The 20741-nt window shown below is 38.8% G+C and overlaps 1 protein-coding gene across 1 annotated transcript; it reads right to left on the reverse strand.

The window, feature by feature from the left end:
• Nucleotides 1-493: 493 nt before the first annotated feature.
• LOC122657683 lies at nucleotides 494-20615 on the reverse strand. The gene is made up of 2 exons (XM_043852467.1): nucleotides 20331-20615; nucleotides 494-675 (listed from the first exon to the last, which is right to left on the reverse strand). The coding sequence occupies exons 1-2, from the start codon at nucleotides 20481-20483 to the stop codon at nucleotides 607-609; spliced, it is 222 nt and encodes a 73-aa protein (XP_043708402.1). The 5' UTR covers nucleotides 20484-20615; the 3' UTR covers nucleotides 494-606.
• Nucleotides 20616-20741: the final 126 nt, after the last annotated feature.

The raw sequence follows: 20741 nt of genomic DNA on the forward strand, positions 1-20741 counted from the left end.
GCAAAGCAAACAGTGTGTCCAAAATTAGGCAAAGCAGCAAGATGTATACTGCAGCTACCTTTTCTAGTTAATCTTTGTAAAACTGAGCAGGAACCAAAAAGAAGGAAATTTTGCAAGGTTATTCCATTACCTGAAACCATAATTATTCCAAGAACTAACCAAACCTGCACTTGCTTTGTTTGTTCTGGTTCATGATTGGTTGGATGAAGACCAATGTTCTGGTACCTCCGAAAAGCATCCAATGAATGAAGTCTCGGTGTGTGATTATCTGGACATGCCAAACACAAAATCAATCTCTCCCGCTCCACACCCCACCACCCCCCCAAAAAAAAAAAAAAAGAAAAAAAAAAGTCAATTCAAGAAGACAATAAAAAGTCGTTAAATTCATATAGACATCTTGTTTCCACAAGATCTTACACAAAATTTCCTTTTATGGTCCTTTTATCTTCTTTTCGGTCCAGTCAACAAACCAAAAAAACCAAAAAACTTCATGGAAGGGACCTATTACTAGCAAATCAATCTCACAAAGAAAAATGTACAGTAAATTTTAACAGCTTTGACATGAAAGCAGTCCACGTCTAATCTCAGAGAAGCTGTTGGGTATATCTAGTGTGGCCAGAAATCATCACCATCTAGCTTCTTTCCAAGAATCTGATTATACTCCGGTCTTGATGTCTGCACCCGAGTAAATTAACAGATTAAAATATTCAAATATCAAAGGAACAAAACTAAGCACATAAAAATGTTAATGGTAATCTGCATCATAGAATGAATTATAATTTTTCAAATACAGAGTAACGTCAATATTCTTTAGGTTTTCGTCTGATCTACAAGATGCAACTCAAGGAATAAAAAAGAAAAAAAAAATATTCTTCACTTTATCAGTAATGGTACAAAGAATCAGCCTATATCCTGTATAAAGTAACGACATATAGATCTGATCTGAGCAAACACCAATTCCTCTAAGGTAGCTAACGATGAATAGAATATAACCTCTGATTTAAAACTGAGTCACAGGCAATTCCGATATCAGTTTTGGTTGATCCCAAATATGGATTGGGTGATACACCCAAACTGTTCCTGATACCTGAAACCATGAATAGACAGACCATCTAAGAGCTAACATTTGTATGGGGCAGAAATTCTGAACAAACGTCTATCAGTCTATCTTGCAAGTTTTTCATATTTACATCTGTTAAGAATTAAGATATGTAACATGATAGGATACTGCTATCACCGTCAGAGAAGTTTTCTTCAACCTTCGGCCACAACCAAGATTTTGCCAGAAAAGAGGCGATAAACAAGCAACCGATCCATGGAATTCCAAGTGAATCAGCAAATCGATACAACCAGGGTTTTCTTCAACCTTCAACAGCAGCAATGATATATAAAACACTTCTTCTTGACCAAATTGAACGAACCAGAGCAAACATCATCAGCAATAAAAAGAACTTTTCGGTCGACACTATTAATCGACAGCAGCAGCGATATAGCAACATACGAAGAGGAATAAAACCATCACAAGAACCAGAAAACGACTCAGGCAGTAGTAGACTTAACGATCAAGTATGTTCATCATACTAAATCTTCATCGAAAGTCGAAACCAGTTTATGAAACCCTATTTCTTCTTCTTCTTCTATGAACTAGTGTTTCTTCTCCAAACCAGAAACACAAAACAACTCTCAAAACGGCTATTACAGAGAGAATCAGGTACCGGTTACAGCTCTGATACCATGCGACAAAACCAAGGATCTATAACCAGTATCTGCAAGTAGAGAGAGAGAGAGAGAGGGAGAGAAGAGAAGAGAAAATGGAGGTGTAATTCTTAAGCCACGATAGATTCAACTTAGGATCTATCGTGGTCTATTCCCTTCTATTTATAATCTGAATACTTATACAAGCATAGCATAGTCTGAATAGGAAACATAGACATAGTCTGATGGGAAATTACCTTAACATAGGAAAGAATAACTCCTAACTCCTACTAACAACCAAAGACTTAAAAGTAATAAAGGAAACCACGATAGGTACACTCCCCTTATCATGGTACATATCTTAAAAGGTTTTATTTTAGTTTTTAAATTCTTAATATGATTAGGAGACCTCCATTCCAGTGACCAGAAGAGGGGTATCTTGATCTAATTCCAACTCTTTTATAGGATGATTTCCTATTGGCTAGTGGTTTGCTAGAGCCAATATGATTTAGTCTCTTGCAGTTTCTATAAAGCATTGTAATGGCTACTGCCCTCCTGTTGCAGTAGCGGAAGCGAGGATGGACAGACACGCCTGGATTTGGAAACCTAAGCCCAAATGAAACCGGCCAACCCGAGTTTTGGGTGGTTATTATTGTACGTTGCAGTTTATTTATTTACTATTGGAGATAACCATATGTAGGAGAAGAGTCCTATTTATTTTGAGTTTTTGTATTAGGTTTAGATAACGTTTGAAGAAAGAGATCAATTCAGTTTTAGTCTTAGTATTAGATTACGAGTCTTGGTTCCTTTTCTTTATATATGCAAGCCTGTACCCATAGAGATACAGAATTGAATATGGAATGAAGTTAGTTATCATACCATGACTTGTGAAGCCAAGAGTTGGCTGTGCGATCTCCTTCCTCTTCCCCATCAGGTGTGTTCTTTTCCTAAATCTATTTCTCCTTCTTCTTCCTTTACCTTTCCTTCTTGTTCCTATTTCTTTTCTTCCTAGTGTTCCATGTTTTTATCTAAGCGCTGTTTTCTACAGAACCCAAATGGTTGAGAGAGAGTTCATTGATCTCCTTCATCTTTACCTTTTCATCTCCAAATTTTGGGTACTGGTACTTGCCTTAAAGGCGATTCAACCTATGAAGCCCCAGCCTGAAACTCTGCCAGACATGTGAGAACCATGTCATAACTCCAAGCTGGTTCTCCTTTTACCGCCAGCTGTGATTGCAGAACAGTTCCTCTATAATTTCCCAATTTGTTGAGGCTGTTAATACTTGATTTTAGAGGATCAGCAGCTGCAATTACATCCCTAAAGCCCTAACTCAATTCAACCTATTGTGAAGGAGATTTCTTCTTCAAAACAGGTCCTCCCTACTGCGGGCTCTTTTGTTTATCGTAAGAAGAAGACATTCCATTTTTACCCCTTGCCTTTACTTTAATTCAGTCCATATCTTTTAGTTCCAAGTTTGTCCTTAAATTTTAATTTTAATTCCTTTCTCATCCCTGTCCTATAACTTTCCTAAGTAGGCCTTAAGATTCTGTTTAATTACAGAATTACCACCCTCCTTTTTGAAAATTCAATTTATTTACAGAATTACCATCGCTTCCCTATACTTGGATTTTACTTACTTGAGTGGGCCCATAAGCAATCCAAACCAGGTTTTTAGAACTTCCGATCGCATCACCTCCCCTATGATTTTAATTATTGAATGGAGATGGCTTTCGCTGTGTTTTCTGTGGGACTCAGAATTGGTTGTGAGATTCAACTACCCTATTGGTGAGACTCCAATACAGCTGGTGGGATTACAGTAAGGCTAGCTGAGAAGACTAGCCCTCCTTTCTATTCTTCTTCCAATCTCTAACTCCATTGCTCAATTCCTACAATCAGGTCAGTTATCAATTCTATTCTCGCGTACATGCTTAATAAGTTGATTTTGATTGTTTGAAATCTGAAGATCCGTTACATCTTTATATATCCAGTTTCTGTTACAGCCTTGTTATTGTTGATATCAAAATCTCCAGTTGACTCTGCTGTTAGTTACTTAAGAATCACGCTGCCAGTAGGATTTCTAATTTTCTCATCAACAGAATTTGAGATTTGGGATCTGGTTTGAGCAGTATTAATCAACTTCAGTCCTTATTTGATTTCTGTTCTAAAAATCAGATCTTGTCACTGTTTTGATAGAGTTCAATTGCTACTCGAATTGCTGGAGTTCCCAGAACTGGTTTCTATTTCAGTCCTAGTTTCTGGTTCTTGTTCTAGTTTGATAGTTAACTATTAATGCTTGTTTTTGGTTGCTGCGTGGTCATCCATTCAATACTATTTTGGTTCCCCTATAATCTGAGATCAATCCCTTGATCTAGATATCATAATCAAGAGTCCTACCCTCCGTAGGATTCCTCTGTAAATTCAGAACCAACCACTGCATCAAATTCTTCTTTGGTGGAGTTATTCTTAACCATAAATCAGACCTTCGACCAGGATTTCACTTCAAACTGAAATGTTGATTTCCATATATTTAAATTCTCTTGAATCTTATTATTCTTTATTCACGGTGGCTCTGGAATTTTATCGAGTTTCTGAACCTATGTTATCAGGCTTCTAGAAACCCATAAAGTGGTGTCAGAGCTATGGCTAGCAGTGAGCCAAGGCCTTCTGAAATGACCAGTCTGATGGAAATTATCAACCAATTGGCTGAAAATGTCCAAAAAATGTCTGAAGACAATCGTAAATTGTTCGAAAGACTAGCTGCCATGGAATAGCATCATAATGGTTCTAATTATAGTTAGAAAACTCGTTTCATTTCGGTGTTTCGGGCTAACCGAAATATCCGAAATTTCGGATTTGGATATTTCGGTCGAAATTTTGCATTTTTCTGTTATGTTTCGGTAGGTCATTTCGGTGGGTTTTAGGCCAAGTTAAGGCCTGAAACTTCATGGAAACCTTAATTTAGGCTATATAAACACATTTAAATGTTCAAATTGCAAAAATAGTTGCCCAAAGTGGTGTTTTAGATTTGCACCATTGATTGACAATGTACAGTCGAATCCTAATGTATAACTTAGTTAATTACACATACACATTGTTTAAGACTTAAAGTACTGGAGGACATAATAAATTATGATTAATAAGCAATTTAAACAAGTAAATTGACTTGGAAGTTGGAAACATAGAGTGAATGACTCATAAGTCATAACTTAAGTCATAATATTAAGTACAATAAGTAAATAACAAGTTAAGAAGATGATATCAATATGACAATATCCCCAATAGTCCAATATAAGTCAAGTGGTCATCTAGTGACTCAAATGTTTACAAATATTCTAATAATAATTACTCCGACGTCCAGGATCGACCCCACTCATAGTCCGATGGAGCCAACGTGCATTGTTCTCCAACTATAGGACAAATGAATGCCACGTCATAGTATGAGAGAAGAAACGACCGAGACTAACTAGGAGAAAAAACCCAAAAAATCTAGAGCTTGTTAAGTCTTGGTCGAAATTTCGACCGAGACTAACGAGTTTTGGTATTTATAAAGCTACTTTTGAAAAAGGAATCTCAATATCTCGTGAGATTTTGATTTTGTCTCGAGATATCGCGAGATGGTCAAAATTTCAACCAAGTTTTTGCATTTTTTTTGTTCGAGCTGCTGTTTCGTTTCGTTAGGTCGAGATACTCGAAATATTCGAGATCTCGACCGAGATTTCGCATGATTTAGTACTATGGTTCTAATCCAGCCCCCACACCTGACATTCATGAACATCATAGAACAGAGGAAGAATTGCTTGCTAATTCAACTGATAATAATACCATGAGAGTTTGGAGAGGATCCCAAAGAGTTCCTACAAACCATCCCTCCTTTGAGAATACCTTATGAAATATTTTTTATATGGAACAAATTGTAAATCTATGTTGAGAGCTCAACCTTGCTACGAAAGTCACTTTAGTAGTACCAGGGGGATCTGGACGATTACTTTGATTGCTTTACTCTGACAAAAGACAAGAAGATGAGGGTTGCATGGAGCAAGTTGAAAGGGCCAGCCAAAGAGGTGGAAGAATCATGAAAACAGGCTGCAATCTCATGGCACCATTTCACCACATGGGGAGAGATGAAAGAGGAGCAAAAGAACAAGTATCTTTCCCAGACTTACATAGATCGCCTTCATGAAGCTTAGTACCCTCTGTCAAGGGAGCTTATCTATTGAAGCATTTATGGAGCAGTTTGACACACTTATCTCACATACGGGAATCAAGGAAGATGACATACAGCTGGTTTCCTAATTCAAATCAGGCCTGAATCTGGATGTTTGGAAGGAGTTAAATGTTCAAGATGTATATGATGTTCAAGACTGCTTCCCGAAGGCCTTGAGAGCCGAGGATAATCTGAAGACTCCCGCCAAGAGATTTAATTCTCAAGCCGGGGAGAACCGGAGGCCATCAACAGCCAATCGACCTAAAGGTCAACCACAAGGTAACCCTACAGATAAGGGTAAAAACCTATTAACGGCAACAGCAACACAAAGTGCTACAATTGTAATAATATGAGCACTTCGCTAAGTTCTGTCCCATGAAGCAGAAAAGCACCAATGCCATAGTTGCAGCAAATGAGAACACCACTAACTATGATCCGTATCCACCTAGGAAGTTAATGAGGACCTATATTATGATATTGATACAGGTGAAGGTACGTTTGGAATCCACGTGGTCAGTCACGTCCTAATAGCAGAGACTAAAGGTGAAGGCTGGCTTAGACATTGCATATTCTATCCCTGTCCCCTGCATGATCAGTGGACCAAAGATGGCACAAGTAATTGTGGACAGCAGTAGTTTTGTAAATGTAGTTTCCAAAGCCTTTATTGAGAAGGCTAAACTACAAACAGAGAAGCATCCACAATGTTACAAGGTTTCCCTCCTAAATGGTAACACTCTAGAGGTAAATCAGCGATGCTCTGTCCCACTTAAGACCCATGGATACGAGGAGCTATGGTGTGTTTGGCCCCCGTGAAGCTAACAGATGTCTTATTGGGACGACCATGGATGTACGACAACGACGTGATGGTTGTTGGTATAAATAATCAATGTATTTTTACATTCAATGGACAACAGATTGCCCTTCAACCCATCAATGTCCCAGCTGAGAAGGCAAAGCAAAAGTTAATAAATGTTAAAGCAGTCTACTGATTAATGTTGTAAGGGGTACATGACCATATGTACTGTGGGGGTACATATGTGTCATGTACACTTCATTATGTATCTTGAGGGTTTTCTTTTAGGAGTTTCTGTTTTTAGTAGTTCTAGATAGATTTGCTTTCTTAGTTTCCTTCTTTGAGTCTGATTTAGACTCCTACTCTGAATTTTATTCTTGATATATTTATAGAGTCACGGGGTGAGATAATAGACTCACCGGCTCTGCTTCCTTCCTTGTTGCAGAGTTTCTTCATCTTCTTCTTCTTCTTTCTCTTGCTTGTATTACTGGTTTATTAATCTCTACATTGTCACATGGTATCAGAGAATTAATAAACTAGTAATTGTTCTACTTCAAATTCTGGGTTGAGTGGTTCTTCTTCAAGTTTCTCTAGTTTCTGCCTGCAGCAGGCTATGCTGCCTACATACTGTTATTGTCCTAAGTTTTGATGTTCCAAAGATAAAACTAGGGCTGTCTGTTATTTATATACTGCTGCATATGAAGATTCTTTATTGAAGACTTCAAGATTATATGGATATCTCTACTGCGACTTCAGTTCTACTATTTTCTCTCACGGCATGAAGATCTGATGATTATCCCTATCCAACCTCTTGATGATTCTAATTTTTCGAGAAGTAATTGAAGACTTCATAAGGTGCACTTGATCCATCTTTGAGCCCCTATTATTGGTCTGATCTGCTATAATCTATTTTCTCCCATATACCTTGCGGGTACTCTTTTGTGGGTCAATTTTTTTTACCCAAAGGATTGTGTATATCTCCTGATCTGTATTTCTGATCAGACTACTATTTTGGGCTTTTGTTCCCCTACCACAGAGGCTCCTTCGATCATGTTTTCAGGTCATATTGCTGATGTAGATCAAAACCTGAAGAAGAAGAAGAGGCAAAAACACTGTTCATGTTACTGTTCAAGTGAACAGTGTCACAGCCCCTTAATTTGGCTTGGTGAAATAATTACTAGAAGAAACTGTGGGGGCAGTTTTGTCAATGTCTTAAAGTTTTTTAAACTGAACCGATGGAGACAACTTAAAGGATGGGGACCACAGACTATGGAGTTCGGCAGCACCTATTAAGCCATCTAAAGTGGGGTCCACATGATTCAGTTGAAGAGATTTGAAGGCTTTAGAATCAATTAGTATTTAGTAGTTTCTATTTTCATGTCAATCCTAGTGAATATTTTATTTCAGTCAAGTTAATTAGGAAAGTTTCTATTTTTTTTATAATTGAAGTTAATTAGCTAAGTTTCTATTTTCTTCTTTCTTGAGGAGCAAGCTTTGCTCTCCATATATTTGTAATGGCTTTTAGAAACCCCCCACGATTTGATTATAATGAATGAAAATATTGCTTTGCTTTGCTGCAAGTGTGGTTTTTTCTCATGTTGAGTGATTGACTTGAAGGGCTGAAGGAGCCCGGCTGAGAGAGCCTAATCCATCTATCCCCCAACCTTCTATTTTCCATTTCTCCATCTTCTCTGCCTCTCCATCGATCCCTGACTACTGCTGTATTATTGTGACTACTCCAACAGTTTTAGTTGATCTTTAAGGCATACAACCTTCCCATCATCACCTCCATTCGATCCTCACTTCCACCCCCACTCCAGGCCTGAAACTTTCATAATCTCCATACTTTCTATTTTCATCCCCAGCCTTCCATCTCCATATTCCACCATTAGAACTGACCCAAATCTGCAAATCAAACTCCCCATACCAAGTCTCACACTCAGTTACTGCAGAGAGCACCAACAACCTGTTGTGGAAGGTTTTCTCCTAACCTTCAATTTTGGCGAGTCCTTCATAACTTCACATCAAGCCATCGGAAGTAAGCAGAATTTTGAAGGCAGACCCTCCCTATCATTCTCTACCTTCGATCCAAAAGGGGTATCCATCAGTTGGCTGGCTTGGCTAAAACCCTAACCTTTTAATTCTGTCCTTGTTTCTAATTTGGTGTTATTGCTATTTTGATGATCTGCTGCAACCTGTAATCAATCCTACTGTAGAGTGGTTCTTAACTGAACCTCTTCTACATTAATTGCCCTGCTGATTTAGTGTTGGATAAAATCACCCAAATCTGGGTTCGATTGTCCGTGTTCTCTGTGTTTTGTTGCTGCCGGCTACTACTATCATTACTATTGCTTGAAGATTCTGTCCCTGGTTTTTCAAAATTTTTTTCTCTTCCTGTTTTGAAGCTTGCTGCTGCTTACTAGATTTCTTTTTGGTGGGGCTGAAGATTGGTTCTAAAATTCCATGATGGCTGACTCTAAATCTCCAGTTGAATAATGTTCATGTTCAAATTAAAAACATTAAACTCAATGGTGTTTCAAACTATATGCTGTGTGCTCAATCTGTTCAAGTTTATATCCATGCTAAGGTTAAGATGAAATATCTCACTGATGATCCACCAACTACTGATTCTAAGGACCCATCTTCCCTTGCTGCATATGAGGAATGGAAGCGCGAAGACTCCATCTTGAAAATCTGGTTGTGGAACAGTATTGACCCTACTATTGTATCTAATGTTATGTTTCACTCTAATGCCAGGGGTGTTTGGAATGATCTCCATGAAAGTTTCTCTCAAGAAACAAACCTTTCTTGGATATATGAGTTAGACAAGATGTTTACCTTCACCCAGGGAGACAAGTCTCTCAATGAGTATTATAGCGGATATAAAGGAATTTTGAAGAGCTTCAAATGCATCAACCTCCTACTACAGATTTGGAGCAGCTCAAGGCACAGAGAGCTGAATTTGTCGCCAATTTCTTGGCTGGTCTACATCCAGACTACCAATCTGTGAAGAGTCATCTTCTTACTGGGGAAAAGGTTACCTTCTCTCAATGAAACCTTTTCTCGGTTGCAGCGTATGTCTACCTCTTTCAAAGGTATTACTACTCCTCTGAAGGAAGGATCTGCTTTTACTACTAACAGAGTATATGGCTCCTTTACTGGAAGCGATGGTGGATCATCCAGAGACTGTGGTCGAGGTACAAGGGGCTGAGGTATAGTGGTTCAGTATACTAAGAAGTCTTCTCGCCAGTGTTCCTTTTGCAGCAACCTAATCATACTGTTGAGACTTGTTGGGCCAAACAAGACAGACTGGACTGGACTAATGAGTTAGCCAATACTGCTACTACTGAAAGCAATACCGAGCATGTTTCCACTGGTGACACCTCTACTACATCTGTATCTAGAGCCTCTTCCACTGTTTCTATGTCCCGGGATGACTACGCTCAGATTCTCAAGCGTCTCCAACATCTTGAGACTTCTGCTTCCTCTTCTATAGCTACTTTAGCACATACAGGTACCTTTTTTTTTTTTCCACCCCGTGGATTATTGACTCCGGTGCTTCTACCCACATGACTGGTAAGTCAGAATTATTTTCATCTTCATCTTCTCTTCATTCTGCTTCTCCTGTCATTCTTGCTAATGGTTCATCTACTAATATCACCAGCCATGGTACTGTATCCCCTACTCCCTCTTAGACTTTATCCTCTGTTTTGCATGTACCCCAGTTACCATTGATTCTTTTATCCGTCAGTTAACTTACTACAATGCTTAACTGGCCTGTCACATTTTGTCCTTCGTATTGTGTTTTTCATGACGTTGAGACAATGAGGACGATTGGTGGAGGGCTTGAGCAAGCTTGACTCAATTACATGGATGGCACTGGACCTTCTATTGTTCTTGCTACACCACTAGTGAGCCATCTCCCTTTCACTAGCATGTTCGTCTGGGTCATCTAGATCATCCATCTTTACCTAGGCTTCAACGCATGCTTCCTAGTTGCAATTCCGTCTCCCATCTTCAGTGTGAAGCTTATGAGTTGGAGAAACATCATTGGTCATCCTTTCCTGCTCGTAGCAAACCTCAACGGCCATTTTTGTTTTTGTTAGTTCATTCTGATATTTGGGGTCCATGTCATGTCAAAAATAGGTTAGCTTTTTCGTGTTTTGTTACTTTTGTGGACGATCACTCCCGTATGACTTGGGTTTATTAGTTGAAAGATCAGTCTGAATTCTTTTCCGTTTTTAAATACTTTTACAATGAAATAAAGACCCAGTTTGATACTTCTATAAAGGTTTTCCGATCTGCTAATGCTCTTGAGTATGCACAGCATGGAATCTCTAGTTTTTGCTTAGACCATGGCATTATACATCAAACAAGCTGTTCATACACCTCTCAACAAAATGGGGTGGCTGAATGTAAAAACCTCCACTTGTTGGAGGTTGCTCGTTTTCTTATGTTTCATATGCATGTCCCAAAACTCTTTTGATGTAATGCTGTTCTTACTGCATGTTTTCTCATTAATCGGATGCCTTCTTCTATTTTATCAAATCAGTCCGATGAGAATTTTAGCGATGCCAAAAGGGGTTGCTCTATCTATGATTTGGAGCTCTACACCATAATACAGGAACTGAAGCACTAGGGACACTATCTCGTCGACAAAGAGTCCATGTAATTCACAGATCATGAAGCTCTGAAGCACCTCCATTCACAAAAGTCAATGAACAACCAACACTGTTGGTGATGTAATGCAGACCCGGGTTGGAATAACCCTTATTGGGTTGCTTAAGGGCCCACCCAAGAAAAGAAACACTCAAATCCAAAGTTGAATGGCAAACTAGTAGATAAATCAATATTCATAAAGAGCAATGGCAGAATTGTAGAGTAGCAGAACCGTAATTTAATGGAAACAAAAAAAAAAGAAACAAGTGAAAGGAGGTATAACGTGTTAATGGGAGGGGCAAATTTGAAATTTAAGAAGATTAGGAACAAAACAGAACAAAACTCAGAAACAAGGGGTGGAAAGTAAATAGAGAACTATGTCCTTACTTGCAAATAAAAAAATTGCATCTTCTTCTTCAGTCGATTAATAGAAACCCAGAACTTCAAGACAGTAAAACCAGCAAGGTTCAAAGAAGAGAACCCCTTCGTTAGGAACCCAATCAACTCAAAATTTCAGGTGAAGGGCAGTGACTCGATTCTCCATCGATTACAGGCCTTAGCATCACCAAGCATCAACACCCTAGTGAGATTTGAAGCTCTGAAATCACATCTGGCGACATCACAATTTCAGGGTTCTTCAAGGGGTCGAGTCTCATAGCAGAAGAAGACTAACGGAACAAGCGCTTGGGGTTTGAGTCGCCCTAAGGTGGGGCATCTTAACCCTAAAGCTTGAGGAACAAAGATTGGTGAGGGAGGAGATCAAACCAGAACATCTGGGCTGCTACTACCGTCCAGAGCAGAGTATGAATAGAGGAAACAGAAAAGAAGAAGAAGAAAATTAAGAGGAGAAGAAGAAGAATTCAGAAGAGGGAAGAGATGCACGCAAGGCTCATGACAGCCATCGTCTTAACCCAAATAAATTTCATTCATTCCCAAAAACTCATCTCTATCGTGGGAGTACATGCTCTTTTATAGAATTAAAAGAAAATAAATCCTATTCCTACTTTGAAACTGAAATAACAAAATCCTAATTGAAACGGAAATAGAAAATAAAATAAATAACTTCCGCCTATCTGCATCATGATGCCTCAAGTAGAAATGTGTTGACATTACACCCTTTCTCAGCCCATGTTGTGAGTATTTCCAATATCTGAGATGAGTATGCCTCAGATAAGGATTTCTTGACCATTTACTAGGAGGGATCCTAAATACTCACTCCACAATGGGTACCTTTTCTAGAGGACACGACTGTGCATTCTTGCCTCATCCTTACGGCAGCACCTTATAAGGAAATTGCATGGCAAAAGACTTGGTGGACATTTCGGACATAACAAGACTCTTCTACAAGTCACCGATAGAGATTACTGGCCACACTTGCAGAAGGATGAAGAAAATGTTATCAAGAGATGCCAAATTTGTCAATTAGCCAAAGGAACTAAGAAAAATACGGGTTTGTATTCCCCCTACCCATTCCATATGCACCATGGGTACATATGAGCATAGACTTGAACAGTGGCACGATTCCATACTTGTGGTAGTCAATAGATTCTCAAAGATGACACATTTTTCTCCATGTCATAGGACTTCTGATGCTAATCACATTCCTACATTCTTCAAGGAAGTTGTTCGGCTACATGGGTTGCCAAATTCAATTGTATCTAATAGAGATATCAAGTTTATGAGTTATTTTAAGAAGACTCTAAGGATGAAGACCACACAAAGCTTCCATTTTTTACAGCCTTTCATCCACAAATTGATGGTCAAATGGAGGTTGTTAGCCGAAGTTTGGGCAACTTGTTATGTTGCCTTGTTCGTGACTATGAAAAGACTTGGCCGTCCATTCTTGACATTGCTGAATTTACGTATAACAATTTAGTGAATAAGACTACGTGTTGTACTCCGTTTGAGACTATTCTTGGAGTTCGACCAAAGTGCCTTGTCGATCTTGTTCCCCATCCACCTCAGTACGCAATAATTTTGGCACAGATGAATTTATACGCCATATTACTAAGGTACACCCCGAAATTCGTTGCCATATCTCTCTTAACAATAATTCTTATAAAGTTGTGGTTGATTGTCATCAATTATTTGTGTAGTTTCAACCTGGAGACATGGTGATGGTTTGCATTGGACCTGAGAGGTTTTCTCCTAGCATAAACACATTCACCCATGGAATATGGGACCTTACAAGGTCCTTAAAAAGGTCAAACTGAATGCTTATGTGCTTATATTGCCTGTTGACATGGCCATAAGAAATATCTTCCACGTGGCCGATCTTATGATCTATTTGGGTCACCACACGAATGAGGAAAATACAGAGCATACTTTTTGGCTAACCCAATTTACTCCACTTGTTGAGGATGAGATAGAGGATATTGTGGACAACAGGCATACTGTCACTCGGAAGGGAAGTGGTTACCATTCCTTCCTTTTATAAAGTGCAAAGGTCGTCCAAGAACTGACTGCACCTGGATTCACGCTGACGATCTGAAGCGTCTTAACCTGGAGTTGCATGAGTGCTACATGACCCTTTCATCGGAGACAAATGCTTTCAAGCCGGGGAGAGTTTATGCAGATCAGAAGCAGGTACTCTAAGTACCAAAGGAGAAAGAAGACACTAAGTCAGCAACTCACTGAGTTGACACAGTTTGAAGGTGTTTTCTGGATCACCCAAAACCCGAATCATGGGAAATTATTTAGGGTCATTTTATTTGCTAATTTATTTGTTAGTATAGGCTGGAATATTATTTATAATTCCATTTCACTTATTAGTTGGTTTTCTTTCAGTTTTTCAATTCCTACTATGATTCTTCAACCAAAAAAAAGGATAAATTACGAAAAACCCCCTGAAAATGGAACGAATCTGAAGTCACCCCCTCTTATTTGAAAACACTCATCCGTCCCCCTCTACAATAACGGTGTTAACTTCAATCAAACCAAAAAGTGAAAAGACAATTTTAACCTCAAGCAAAATAAGATAAACAATGACAATTGAGATACCCAACGTTTGTAGAAAATGCACTTTAGATACCCAAAACTTGTAAATTATAATTAGGATACCAATTTTTATATTTCCAATTATGCCCCAAATCACCACCACCGCTAAAACCACCATTGCCGCAGCCACCACCACTACCCCTCCCCCTCTCTGCTGCAACTCTCACCAACCACTCTAGGCATGTAAACAGATCGAATTCGGTCGGATAGTGGCATTATCATATTCGTATCCGATTATATTCAAACAGATTTGGATAATATCCTATCGGTTTTCGGACGGATTCGGATAATTTCCGGATAGTGATTTTTTGAATGCGAGTTCTCCTAAATGGATATGAATACGGATTGACTACGATTTTTCGACTATCCGTTGACATATTTACAGTTTTTATGATGAGGGTTAGGGTTGAGACTTGAGAGTTCAGTAACTACCCTTTCTTCTACTCTTCTTAGTCTTTTATTCTCTTACATTTTTTACTTTTGATTTTTTAATAGATATGTAATTCCATGTATCACATTGCATAAAACAATATATATAAACCAATAGCAAATCTAGAAAAAGAATCACATTATCTTAACTTATAAATTTATAAAAATAAGATAACAAAATCCAATAAGGCAACTTAAAAGGATAGACAAACACAGAGTTATATTTCAGATATTTTATTACCGTCGGACTCCTACACGAGTCGGATAATAATCGGTCGGATAGGGGGATTATCATATTCGTATCCGATTAGTTTCGGACGGATTCGGATTCTCCTAAACGGATACGAACGCGGATCGAATACGGATTTACGAATAGCCATTTACAGCCCTAAACCACTCTTTCTATTATCTTCGGAAATTTCAGAAAGAACGATTTCAGAGACGTAGTTTAGAAGCTAACAGGTTCCCCTGCTCACAAACGAAACTTATCCACTCCACCACCATTGCCGCAGCCACCACCACCCTCACTTGGGTTCACTCCTCTGCTGCCAGCCCACGAGCCATCGTCACCTTCTTCCACATGTGCAACATAAGACACTCGAACGTGCTGTACCGAAAAGCTCAAAACTGTAAAGAATCCTACTCAAATGAAACCTAAACAAATCTCCAAAAAGGTTTTGAATTTCCGTCCATTCAAACTCAGTGGGAGTAGCTGCTGCTTTTATTTTTTCTTCTTCTTTTAATGATCTGCGATTTAGATATATAACCCTTAAATTGTTCTTGGCAAGTTCTCAGGAATTTCCAAGTCTTAATTCCTTAAACGAAAGAAATTATAACGAAAATCTCTTCTATTTCAGAGGGATTTTCTATTTTTCAGAAAAAAAAGTTTTCAAATACCAAAACTGAACTCTTAGTAAAAATTCATGAATTCATCTATTAAATTCCCTTAAAATCACCCTATAAATCTCTCTCAGTGGTATATGCCAGCAAATTCATATGAAGTGCTCAATCAAAATGGCAGTGAGTTACCATCGGCAGGGTCTTTGGGAATCCTCTTTTCCTGAAGCTTGTACATAACTTTTTGTCCTTTGAGGCATAGTAAAATCCCCCCTGGATGGTCTTTGCACCCAAGAAAATAATAAAAATGCTCAATCAAAAGCTTTCATAGCAATGGATCCTTCTATGGCCATGATATTCGGTAAAAAATTTAATGGAATTTAGGTTTCATTCGAGTTTCTACGGCTCTCAAATCTCTGAATCTCGCCACAAATCTGCCCTCAGTTCATCGTGAATCTCTAGGTGATGATCAAGTTTCAAAACATTGCCAGAAGAAGGCAAGAGGAAGAAGAAATTGGAAGGATGGTTCAGTGTTTGAGAGGAAGAAAACGATGGGGGCAGAACGAGTTTAGGGTTTCGTGAAATGATGGGTTGTGAAAATAGGGTTTTGGTTTTGGTTTTTGCTTTTTACACTCGCTCACTCAGCTCATCTCTCTCACTCGCCAACTTGGCTCCCTTCTTCATCGCTTGAGATTGAGTTGCAGGTTCTACCAAAAGAAACAGATTGAGTTGCAGGTCATAGGAGGAAGAGGATCGATTTTGGGGTTTTTAGATTCAAGGGAAAAATAGTAACAATACATTGGTCAAGGGTAATTTAGGGTTTTAAAAAAATTTGACCAGCTGACTTCATAAGTTAACAGCGTAAAACTAACGGTAGGGACTAATCTGTAATATAGAGCTCTAAAGCAGGGGGTATTCTGAGTATTTTCAAATAAGAGGGGGTGACTTGAGATTCGTTCCATTTTCAGGGGGTGTTTCGTAATTTACCCAAAAAAATTCCTTGTATGATTCAGAGACCTCCATTCCAGTAACCAGAAGAGGGATATCTTGATCTAATTGGGTCTACCTCATTTATAGGATTGTATGATTTAGTCTTTTGCTGTTCCCATAAAGCATTGTAAGGGCTACAACCCTCCCCTACGATTTATTATTGAATGAAGATGGCTTTTTGCTCATTTTCTGTGGGACTTAGAATTGGTAGTAAGATTCAATCATTTAACTACCCTATTCGGGACACTCCAATACTATTGGTGGGATTCCAATAAGGCTAGGTGAGACGCCTGGTCATACCCTCCTTTCTATTCTTCTTCTTCCAATCTCTTTCTCCATTGCTGAATTCCTGCAATCAGGTCAGTTATCAAATCTATTCTCGCGTAAATGCTTATTAAGTTGATTTTGATTGTTTGAAATCTGAAGATCCATTACATCTTTATACATCCACTTTCTGTTACAGTCGTGTTATTGTTGATATCAAAATCTCCAGTCGACTGTGCTGTTAATTAAGAATCCTGATGCCAGTAGTATTTCTGATTTCTCATCAACAGAATGTAAGATTTGGAATCTGATTTCAGCAGTGTTAATCGCCTTCAGTGCTTAATTGATTTCTGTTCTAAAATCAGATCTTATCATGGTTTCTATTTCAGTCCTAGTTTCTGGGTAGTGGGTACATGTTCTTGTTTGAAAGTTAACTGTAAATGCTTGTTTCTCTGTTGCTCATTGATCATCCATTCAATACTGTTTTGGTTCCCCTATAATCAGAGATCAATCCCTTGATCTGGATATCCTAGTCAAGAGTCCTACTCTCAGTAGGATTTCTCTGTAGATTCAGATCCGATCATTGGATCAGGTTCTTCATCCGTGGAGTTATTCTAATCTAGACCATAAATCATACCTTCGACCAGGATTCACTTCAATCTGAATTGTTGATCGCCATTTATTAAAAATCTCTTGAATCTGGTTATTATTTCTTCACTGCACAATTCTGGAATTTTACTTAGTTTCTGAACCTAAGTACTTAGGCTTCTAGAAACCCATCACTCTATCTGTGTTAATGAATTTTGTTGCTGGTTACCCTCTTCCCTTCACAGAATTACGACTGATCTGAAAATAACATAGGTCTCAACATCAAGGAATAGTGATAAAGGAGACCAGTCACAAGTGATAACCAGCCCGCAAGAGGATTGCAAACTTCAGGTCCAGCAACGGTAAATACTTCGATCGGTTTTCAGATTTGCAGGAAATTTCAGAACAACAAGATTAAAAAAAAAGAATCGAAGAAGGGAAGAAGATAGGGTAGTCTCTCTGATGCAGGGCCATCAGCAGCCCCTGCCAAGGCCAGATCCAATCAAGCACCCCACGAGGTACCAGCTTAGGCCCAGGCCCAGGCCTTATAAGCCCCCCTGGCTAAGCAAGCCTGCGGCCCAGCCCAACCAGCCAAGCCCAGATCTAGCGTGGTCTGGCCAGGCCTAGCCTGCATGCAGTTTTGTAAGGGCCAATGTGTGGTCCAGGTTTTTATTTAGTCTCTTGTGTTTTTTATTTCTTTTATCTTTCAAATATCTAGGTAGTTATAGTTGTCTTTTCATATTCCAAGGCAGCATTAAGTGCCTTCCATCATCAGTCTTGTTTGTAGTTCCTATGTCTTGGAAACAGTTTTCAATATCTTGGCGTTAGTTTCTAAATCTAGAAATTGTATTCTATGTATGGTTTTTAGTTTCCAGGTGTTGGGGTAATGTAGAAGAGGTTCAACAAAGAACCACTCTACAGTAGGATCGTTATATAACCATATCAGTTGCTACAGCAAAGATAACAGCAGCAGAAGCGGACAAAATAAGACTGAAATTAACCAGAAAATAACCAGCAGCAGATTTAGTAACTCAGAAACTCAGATGGAGCTGGGGAACCAATCAAAGGTAGGTCTTATTGGGTTGAATGAACCTTCAAAATCTCAGCCACAAGTGATGACTAGATGCTGAGATATCAACAGATCTCAGAATTAGAAGGTTAAGTACAGATTTAGAAACTCAAAGATATAACCAAACCTGACCATTGGATTGGACTCAATTTACCATCGAAGGAAAGGTTCATTGAGGGTACTTCAGCCTCCAAATATCATCAACAGCTAATGGATGGATCTGGAGATCAGAGAGCTTGAAGTTGCTGCAATAAAACTCAGATCTGCAAGTGTTCTAGAGCCTCCTCGAGTTGTATAACTGCAGCAACTAATAAGAACTTGACACAGGCTTGATTCAGGTCTTCAAAGTATACTCTCACAGTGATTAGTTGTAGTCACAAAAAAATAGCACAGCAGTGTTGATCGAGTAGGGAAGGGAGGAGAAGAAGATAGAAAAGGATAAGAAGAAGAAGAAAAAGAGGATATATAGAAGATAAAAAGAAGAAGGGGGTAGGGGATGGCTTTCTCAGCCAGGGTCTCTCACCCACAGGTATCCTAGTAGTTGAAACTTGAAACAAGGATATTCTCCCATAAATGATGGCAACATGGCCTGGAAATTCTATTCTCCAAAATCTGTTTCTATTACAAGAGGGACCGCCTATTTAATGCAATAGGTCAATTTACAAAATTAGAAACTTAAGAAATAGTAACTTCTAAAAGAAATAGCAACTTCTAGAAAAAATAGAAACCTAATGAAAATAGAAACTAGGCTTTATAGTTCAACCAATATGTAAGGAACAAAATTAGAAACTAGTTAATATATCCCCAACCCAAACACTTCTTCTTCTAACCCTCTAAACCAAACCCTAGCATCCCCTCCATCTCTGAACATCATCCCCATAACCTAAATCCTACTCAGACCAAACCAGCCATCAAAATCCTTTCTTTTTTTGATCGAACTCTCCTCTCACCATAAGGGAAACTCGATCCAGGTATCAGACCTAGGTGACCATCTTAAACCCTAGATCCCCTTTTCTTCCACTTTCCCAAAACCCCGAAAACCTAAACCAAACCTACTGTCCATTCAAGTTTACATACCTAACCCCATCAAAACATCTTAGGACCTTCACTAGAAGACTCCTCTACATCAATTTACCCTAATTCTAGGTCAGATCAAACCCTAACCCTAATTTTATACTTCACCTATTTTAGCCTAACCGAACTACCTATCAGATCAGATCCGTTATTTGGCTTCTAGTTGGTCTCCTTCCAATCTAGAACTACATTACTCTTTATTCCCTTTTCAGTCTTTATTTGATTAGTTAACATACAAGCAGGAGAAATAATCAATCAACGTCCCAAACACAAAGAGTTGCAAAATTGGGAAGTGTGTAATCTCCAATATCCCCTGAAGAGCATAATCATATTAGTTCAAACAATATAAGGTTTAATAAATAAAAGCTACTACAAGCTATGAGCAATTAAAATAATCACCAGACAAATTGCAAAATCGGTTATCTCCAATATCCCCAAGAGAAGATAATCATACATGTTCATCGCAAATGGTCAACTGGGTAACGAGGCAATCTCAGGGATAACAAAGAAAAGTTACTACAAGATATTAGCAATTGAAATAATCACCACCAACATCACCAAACAACAAAAAAAAAAAACTGCAAAAGTGGAAAGTGAGAGTTAATCTCCATTCCCTGAAGAGCATAATTCATAGAAGTTCAACGCAAGAGTTAAATTGGGTAACTAAGCAATCTGAGGAGTTAAAAGATTACACAAGCAATTGAAGGAGGAATGAGGAGGGAAAACAAACCAGATCCTTGAATATAAGGAAGGTGATGAAAATGAAGAGGAAGAACAGGATCTCGAATTCGGCGAGACGGAAGAATGCGAAGACCCCGTCCACCGCACGAGTGAACACAGACTCGTTCCTCCTGTTCGGACCGCCACCGACTCGCCCTCTCATCCCGACTGCTCCTCCGAACAATCTATCGTTACCTCTTTGGCTCTAAACCTCCGAGAGACTGAGGGCGAAAGGCTCCTTTCTGCCCGCAGAGTTGGATGGAAGAAAAATGTAAAACTTAGATAACGACCCCGGGTGATGGATAAACCAGTAAACCCCGTAATATTGCTCTGCTTCTGTGCATCCCTTCACAAGACTTCACAGAGGGTTGGACAAAGTGGTCTAGAATCCAGATTGACCCAATCTGAAGTTTTGATCCTA

This window comes from Telopea speciosissima, chromosome 4 (genome assembly GCF_018873765.1).
Source record: "Telopea speciosissima isolate NSW1024214 ecotype Mountain lineage chromosome 4, Tspe_v1, whole genome shotgun sequence".
In the NCBI taxonomy this organism is placed as follows: Eukaryota; Viridiplantae; Streptophyta; class Magnoliopsida; order Proteales; family Proteaceae; genus Telopea; species Telopea speciosissima.

Coding starts and splice junctions, on each gene's coding strand:
- LOC122657683 (XM_043852467.1), bottom strand. CDS start 20,483: ATGAGAGGGCGAGTCGGTGGCGGTCCGAACAGGAGGAACGAGTCTGTG. Junction 676..20,330: donor TCCTTATATTCAAGGATCTG/GTTTGTTTTCCC, acceptor ACTCGGGTGCAG/ACATCAAGACCGGAGTATAA.